This window comes from Leucopleurus acutus (genome assembly GCF_964270905.1).
Source record: "Leucopleurus acutus genome assembly, chromosome: 5".
Lineage (NCBI taxonomy): Eukaryota > Metazoa > Chordata > Mammalia > Artiodactyla > Delphinidae > Leucopleurus > Leucopleurus acutus.
In genome coordinates, this window is record NC_139147.1 from 95,895,287 (window position 1) to 95,903,437 (window position 8,151).

The window sequence follows — 8,151 nt, forward strand, 5'->3', positions numbered from 1 at the left end:
TGTGTGCTTATTTCTGGGCTCTCTATTGTATTGGTCTGTAAGTCTAACCATGAAACAATATCCAATTGTTTTAATTATAGTATCCTTAAAATAATCTTAATCTCTAGAGCAAGTTCTCCCACTTTATTTTTCCTTCTTCAAGTATATTCTGGCTATTCTGGTATCTGTGTTTCCATACAAATTTTCAAATTGGTTTCAAGAGAGAGGGAAGGAAGGATGGATAGATGGATGGACGGAAAGAAGGGGAAAAAGGAGAGAGAAAGAGGAGGGAGGGAGGGAGGGAGGAGGGAAGGAAGGAAGGAAGGAAGGAAGGAAGGAAGGAAGGAAGGAAGGAAGGAGGGAAAGAAACATCTGTTAAGCTACTGTTTGTGATCACATTGAACCTATAATTCAGTTTGGAGAGAACTGACATCTTTATTATATTGGTTCTTCCAGTCAAGGCACAATGAATGTCTACTTATTTAGTCTTCTTTAATTTTTCTCAATTATATTTTATAGTTCTGTGTAGAGGTCTTGTACATTTTTTATTTTTTCAAAGGTATTTGATATATTTATGTTATTGAAAATATCTTCTTTACTTTTCATCTTCTAATGTATTGCTGGTTTATAGATATGCAATTGAGTTTTATACCTAAACTTTGTATCCAGCAATCCTGATAAATTCACATATTAATTCTGATAATTTATCTGCAGATTATTTTAAATTTTGTACATATGCAATTGCATATCCACTACAAATAAGGGCCCAACTTGCTGCATAACAGATTGCTGGATATGGTTTTATTAATAATATATCTGTGATTATAGTATATTAAAATAAATATTTCTACTAATATAAACAAGTTGATGACTGAAAGAGTTTGTGTAAACTTGGTGTCTTAGCCTTCATACATTTGGTTTATTTGGGGAAATGATCCCAGGTAACAGAAATAAGGAACCAGGAAGTGGGAAAGGGCAAAAGCAAAAAGGAATGTTCTGGGGACAAGTGAGGCTTAATCCTGCTGGGATCTTCCATGCAATGATGTAGAATGTACTTCTTTTTTTTTTATTAATTAATTAATTAATTTATTTATTTATTTATTTATTTATTTATTTATTTTTGGCTGCGTTGGGTCTTCGTTTCTGAACGCAGGCTTTCTCTAGTTGCAGCGAGCGGGGGCTACTCTTCGTTGCGGTGCGTGGGCTTCTCAACGCGGTGGCTTCGCTTCGCCTGTTGTGGAGCACGGGTTCTAGGGTGTGCGGGCTTCAGCAGTTGTGGCTCACGGGCTCCAGAGCGCAGACTCAGTAGTTGTGGCACACGGGCTTAGTTGCTCCGCGGCATGTGGGCTCTTCCGGGACCAGGGCTTGAACCCGTGTGCCCTGCATTGGCAGGTGGGTTCTTGACCACTGCGCCACCAGGGAAGCCCTAGAATGTACTTCTGAACTGTCCACTCAAGAGAAAGAAGAAGGGAGCAGCAATTTGGGGCAGGTGTAACTTGGCAGTGTCTCCCCATATATTTTCCACCTTTTATCTCTATGGCTTCTCTGAGGAGAGGCGTGGGAATCTCCCTACTAACACTCATTTACACATGTACAACCTGGAAATACAAGGCAGTTAACACCCCATGTATAACCATTGACCAGTGGGGGACAGGAAACTGTGGATAAATGCTCCCCTCTTCTGGATTAAAAGGGAAGCTGACCAAATGTGAGTTTGGGCATAAAAGGTGTCTATTAAAATTAGCATTATTTTTTCCTCAGATGTGTGGTAGCACTCACTGGTGAAGCTATATGGGTGTTTTTCTTGTGGGAAGGTTTTAATTACAAATTCAATTTAGTTAAAAGATAGAGGACTATCAGATAGTGTGTTTTTTCTTGGGTAAATTCTAAGTTGTATTTTTCGGTATTCATTTCTTCTAATTGGGCATAGAGTAATTTAAACTATTCTCATTTTTAATTGTAATGTAACATATACATATATAGAAAAGCACACAGTTTATAAATTTACAGCTTGATGAATTTTCACAAACTACACACACTCATGTAACCGCCACCAAGATCAAGAAACAGAACATTACTAGCACCCTAAGCCCACAAAATAAACATGTTATTTTTTTATACAGTGGGTGTTTGTTTAGATTCACTCACAAGTTAGCCATTTTCTTTGCTCACTATTTCTTTTGGCCCATAGGCCTTCTTTCTAGGATTCTTTTCCTTTATCCTGAAGTATATTTTTCAGAGTTCCTTTCCTGGGGGTCTGCTGATAGCAGATTTTCCGTTGTGTTATCTAAAAATGTCTTAAATGCATCTTTACTCTTGATAGTTTTATACTTTTTAGTTCTAGGGAGACAGCTATTTTCTCTTAGCACTTTGAAGATAATAATCCTCTGCTTCTGGCTTCCATTATTGCTTATGTGAAGTCAGCTGTTAATATAACCCCTGTTAGTAAATATTTTGGTTTTACTTTCGGGATGCTTTCAAAATAATTTTGCGTTTGTGTTTTGAAGTTTCACTACAATGTGTTTAGGTGTGCGTTTCTTTTCAGTCATCCTGCTTGAGGTCTATTGCACTTCCTGAATCTAAGAATTCAGCTGTTATTTCTCTAAATTTTCCCTTTCCCTCATTTTCTCTATTGTGTCCTTTTAGATCTCCCATTTGACATAACTGGAACATTCTTACTCTGACATCCTTGTCTCTTAACCTGCCTGTTATATTTTCTATCTCTTTGCTTTTCTTTTATTCTAAGTAATTTCCCATTCACTAATTTTCTCTGCAGTTGTTGTCTACTCTCCTGTTTAACTCATCCATTTTTCTAATTAAAGATCTTCTATTTTTAATTTCTAGAAGTTCTACTTTGTTCTTTTTTTAAAAAAAAAATTCCTGGCCAATTTCGACTGTCCCTGGTTCCCTTATCGTATTTTAAATAGTTTTAGCTTTTAAATATATTAAAGATACTTATTTGCATTTGCTTCTGCCTGGCACTACCAAGCCAAGCATACTTTTAAACTACATTTTTAGGCTGGAGCTTTCTCATGCTAGTTGAGCAGACCTAATTCTAGCCCTAAACTTGTATGAGCATGAGGACTGGTCATTTCTGTCTCCAAAAAAATTCTTTTACTTTTCCACCAACTTAACCATACATTAGAAATTATTGATAAAACTATATTTTAGCCAGTTTTTTAAGGTGGCTACATATGGGAGGGTTTCCCTGCCATATCCTTCTATGTTTTATTTTACTGCTCTATTCAGGCTCCATTATCATATAGATCCAATGACTGAAGTTTATAATATATCAGAAATGTATCTATCATATATTACAGGATCTTATATTTGAATTGCAGAAAAGACAACTTCCCTCCATTGTTCTAAATTGTCTTGGCTCTTTTTAGAGACCTATTATTTCATATGTTTTAGAATCTATTGTCAAAATAAAAATATCTATGGGGTGTTGACAGGCATTGTATATACATATATACGTACATATATATACATGGAGAGAGAGAAAAAAAGAGAGACAGGGAGAGAGACTCTGTGTAAAATTTGGTTATTTACAATATTTAACCTTACTATCTTATCTGCATATTTCCGGTTAATATATTTTTTAGGTTTTTTTTTTTTCTTAATTAAGAGGGTTTTTTTTCAGTTATAACTTCTATTTAGTTATTTTGGGATTACTAGTTATTTTGAAACACATGTTGTTTTTAATACCTACTTTGTACAAATGGCTTAATAGTTCTTAAGGATTTTTTGTCATGACATGGAAGCCTGCCAAAAACAAGCAACAAAGTAATAAGTGCCTCAATTAATGGCTTATTTTCAAAACATCCAATAGTACAAGGATCATTTCTGCTTTTCAGCCTGGGCAGCCCTCAAGGAGAAAATGCCAGTGGCTCTTCTTTCCCCTTAATGTTTGAAAAACAAATGAAGTCATGGTGGTTCTTAAGGCAAACAAGCAAAAAATCTTGAAACGGATTTCTTCTAGGAATTCAACACCTCTTTTTAGAACCTACACGTTGTATGCTTCATTAAAGTATAGTTCTCACTATTACTAATCAGTGTCATAAAGGAAATACACAGCTGTTGCTTTCTAGGGTCACCCTCCAAATTAACAACAAAAGTCCACCCCATCTGCTACCCCTGGTCCCCCGCATGACAGTTTAACCTCACCAAAAAATATTGCAAAACGCTAAGAGGCATGCCACTTTTCTGAAACGACGTCAACTTACAATCCTTCAAAATTCAAAAACTACTTCTTTTTTCCTTTTGTCATCAAGACTATCACCACTGCACATCCATCCTGGTGTGTCTTTTACATTTTAGTAGTTAGGTCTCAGCAAATATTCCTTGAATATTAACTGCGAGGCATTTTGGATGAAAGTCAGGAGTCCTAGGATTAACTCTAAAACCTATAAAATAGAATAAATTACACACAATGTGTGAACAAGTGAGCACTATGTATTCTTCGCTGAAAGGTTTTTTGGGGTTGTTTTTTGGTTTGGGGTTTTTTTTTTCCCTCAAGAACCAAGTTTGTTTTGGCTCCCTGAAACACTGATTTCCCTCAACAGTCATTTAGAAAACAAGACTAAAAAACATATATACAGAAATAATTTTTTTGGCTGGAAGATTATAATTGCAACATAAGACAGGAGATCCCAAAGGAACCTGAGATATTGCCTTGCCCTGATTGGAAAAAAGATCCAGGCGATTAGTGAAAAATGTTTCCTGTATCCCTCGGGTGTGTGCATCTGGAGCGGCCTCCCAGCAAGCAACCGCAGAGACCTCTGTGGTCAACCACCGTTTGTCGTCACCAGCGTAAAATCGTGAATGGTTTCAGCTACCGCCGCTGGTGGGCGCTCAGGAAAAGTGACTGCCTACTGCCCTCCAGGCTACGCCCCCGGTTTCCTGGGTTACTAGCCTCCGCGCTCCTCCCAAGTTCTCTTCCGGGAGGCGGCGATCTTACGTTCTCGGCGCGTGACGCAGCACGCTTTGGTATAAATATGTGCCGCAGGCCCTCGCTTTTTCTCTGATCGCGCTGCCGGCGTGCAAGATGGCCGTGGTGAGTGACGATGGTCTCGCTGGGAGAATATTACTCCGATGTAGATGATTTTTGCAGCTGGCGAGCTGGGAGCGTCAAACTCTAGGTCGAGGTTAAAAATGGAGACTTGGGTCAGGAACACAACCAGGATGTTAAGATTATAAGTTTCTGACTCCTGGCAACTGCCATGTGGTCTGGAGGAGTTCGAGCTGGGCCCAGAATTGGGTTAGGATGGGCGGTCATGGGAGCGCAGGGAAGGAGGAGGCACGACGGTGAACGAGGCTAGTGGGACAGAATTTGGGCCATTGCTTTTCTTCCTCGTGCCTGGTAACGCCGATGATAACCTGTTTATTTGCACTAGGAAGCAAATGTGGGTAATTGGGCAGGCCCGGTCGAATGGCCTTGCCAGGGCGGAGGGAGACCCGAGACACTCAACTCCCGGGATAGCCGCGGTTGCAGAAGTTTCAGTGAACTTTAAAACTAAGTTGGGGAAGAAGTTTCTTCATTATCTCATAACGAGTTTTTTTTTTAAAGGTGAAAACCACGACTCTTAAGCAAATAGAAAAGGAACATGCTTCAGAGACTTTATATATTAATAAGGGAACCAGTAATACGTTAAAGGCGGTCCAAAGAACATTTGATGTTAGGGTAAAATTGCTGGCTTAAATACGAAAGTAGATGATGTCCAAAGCCCTCTGGGCTTATCTCTCCCCCCAGATAAATTACTTGCCTTTCTGAAGTTAACTGATGCCCCAACAAAGGTATAAATTAACCAGGCAAGGCCAGTTCCTAGTCTTCTCTTTTACCATTTCATGTATATAGCCTCATTGTACAGTACTGCACTGATACAGATCTTTGATTTTGTATATAAAGTGAATAAATTCTTGTAGAGAGCCATAATTATATTAACTTTCTGTAGAAGAAAGACAAGAAGCCTAAGAAGTCAACCTGGAAGTTTAATTTGGACCTTACTCATCCAGTAGAAGATGGAATTTTTGATTCTGGAAATTTTGTAAGTATCACTCTACTCAGCTTGTTTTTTTATCATCTTAAAAATGAATTGAGTATGTAATATTTGATTTTAACCTAAGCTCTGTTCCTAGGGTACCTTCCCTAGTGAATATCTAGGGTTTTCTTCCCTAGTGTGGCATTTTTTCTGTTTTAAAATAGGAACAGTTTCTACGGGAGAAGGTTAAAGTGAATGGAAAAACTGGAAATCTCGGGAATGTCGTTCACATTGAACGCTTCAAGAGTAAAATCACAGTTGCTTCTGAGAAACAGTTCTCTAAAAGGTTGGTATTTGTTTTCCATGGTATTTTTTTTTTTAACAATGTTGGGTGCTTTAATATTAGAATACGTTTGAAGAAACATATCTGTTGTGTAACTTGGGAGTAGTGTCCCAACTTTCTTAGTTTTGGTTGTCTAGTAGAAGCAGCCAATCAAAGGTAAAGTCTTTAACGTTGATGTTGCAGCCAGTTTTCGTTTATTCAAGTTACTTGGCAAATAGTAAATAATACATGGCAGCACTGTTGCAGGACTGAGTAGCCTAGCAGTGAACCAAGCAGACTAAGTACCCACTACCAAGGAACTTAAATTATAGTGGAGAAGAGAGATAATGAAATGCAATATTAAGTAGTTGATAAGTGCTGTGTAAGTGCATAAAGAAGGTTGATGTATAAAGTGGTCAGGGGAAGCTTCATCTAAATGAAATGCAGTAGTGAGCCATGCAAATTAAGGAATTGATTGTTGTGGCTGAGGAAGATGGATGGTGGAAACTGAAGACTTAGGAGCCTGTTGTGGTAGGAAGTGGTGGCTTGGATTAAGGTGGTAGCAGTGCATGTTAGCTGTGGTCATGAATTAATCACTAGGTATTTGGAGATGAAGTATCTGTCTTCAAGGATCTTATAGACATGCAGATAATTGTTATAAATGCAGTACTGTAACTGTTACATTGAAGGTAGAGATTGGTAAAGCAAGAATTTGCAGAGAACCTGAGAATAAGCTTAGCGTTGCCGGTGGAATGAAGTATTTCTAACAGGGAGCAACATTAACAAAGGGCAGGGAGGCTTGAGACGAATGCTTGCTGAGTTCAGGATTGCTGTCAAATGTAAATGGTGAGAATGGCTGGAATGGAGAAATTAGGCCTGCTGTAAGCTCTTTTATAAGGACTGAGCCATATGCTAGTTGCAAGACTGGATAATCTTAAACTTGTGAATTGGATTCAGCGCTGTTGATGGGTTGCCTCTTGTTTATCCAAGGTGGGATTAAGGTTAGGGAGGTTCATAGTGGGGAAGAGAATGTTGACATTTTAGTACATAACATTTGAAGAATAAGATCGTATATTGTTTAAAAAATCTAATGTGGCAGTAAGACTGAAGAGGAAACTACTATTACGCTCTTAAGCATAAAGTTTATTTGGGGAGGGGAGAAATAAGGGTTTTGATAGGGCATAAACTGATTTTAATTGGGGTTGAGATGCTGCCATATTTATATCCATAGCAACCTTGCTATTGCTTAATACAAATGAAAGGAAAGATTTGGAGGGAACTGGGAACACAGAAGACGAATATGACAGTGCATATTTTATATAATAAGCCTTTACACAGTAGGTATTTTATGAAATTCATGTCTTTATTTTGAAGGTATTTGAAATACCTCACCAAGAAATACCTTAAGAAGAACAATCTTCGTGATTGGCTTCGTGTGGTTGCATCCGACAAGGAGACTTATGAACTTCGTTACTTCCAGATTAGTCAAGATGAAGATGGATCCGAGTCTGAGGACTAGATGAAGCCATCCCTTTCAGGGCTTTGCTTGCTAACAAAACAAATGAAGTATACAAGAGAAACATCTGGAAATGGACCTTCAGTTTATCAGTGAATAAAAAACATTACTGTGTATGTTAAGCATTCATCTCTTTGATTTAAGTGTATGCTGTTTATATGGTGCTGGCTTTCCTTTAATACTTTCTTTTGTTTTTCTTCGGCGTGGGCCTCTCACTGTTGTGGCCCCTCCCGCAGGCTCCGGATGCGCAGGCCCAGTGGCCATGGCCCACGGGCCCAACCGCTCCGTGGCACGTGGGATCCTCCCGGACCGGGGCACAAACCCGTGTCCCCTGCATCGGCAGGCGGACTCTC

General features: G+C 38.8%; 1 protein-coding gene across 1 annotated transcript; it reads left to right on the plus strand.

Annotated features, from left to right (window-relative positions):
- Nucleotides 1-5,006: 5,006 nt before the first annotated feature.
- On the plus strand, nt 5,007-7,914 carry RPL22L1 (ribosomal protein L22 like 1). Its single transcript, XM_082839324.1, has 4 exons — nt 5,007-5,035; nt 5,934-6,026; nt 6,185-6,306; nt 7,657-7,914. Exons 1-4 carry the CDS (start codon nt 5,027-5,029, stop codon nt 7,799-7,801), a joined length of 369 nt encoding a protein of 122 aa, XP_082695450.1. The 5' UTR covers nt 5,007-5,026; the 3' UTR covers nt 7,802-7,914.
- The last annotated feature ends 237 nt before the right edge of the window (nt 7,915-8,151 follow it).

Bases quoted from the DNA above. Each gene is read 5' to 3' on its own strand.
- RPL22L1 (XM_082839324.1), top strand. The intron at 6,027-6,184 runs GTAAGTATCACT...GTTTTAAAATAG, and splicing joins TTTTTGATTCTGGAAATTTT to GAACAGTTTCTACGGGAGAA. The intron at 6,307-7,656 runs GTTGGTATTTGT...TTTATTTTGAAG, and splicing joins GAGAAACAGTTCTCTAAAAG to GTATTTGAAATACCTCACCA.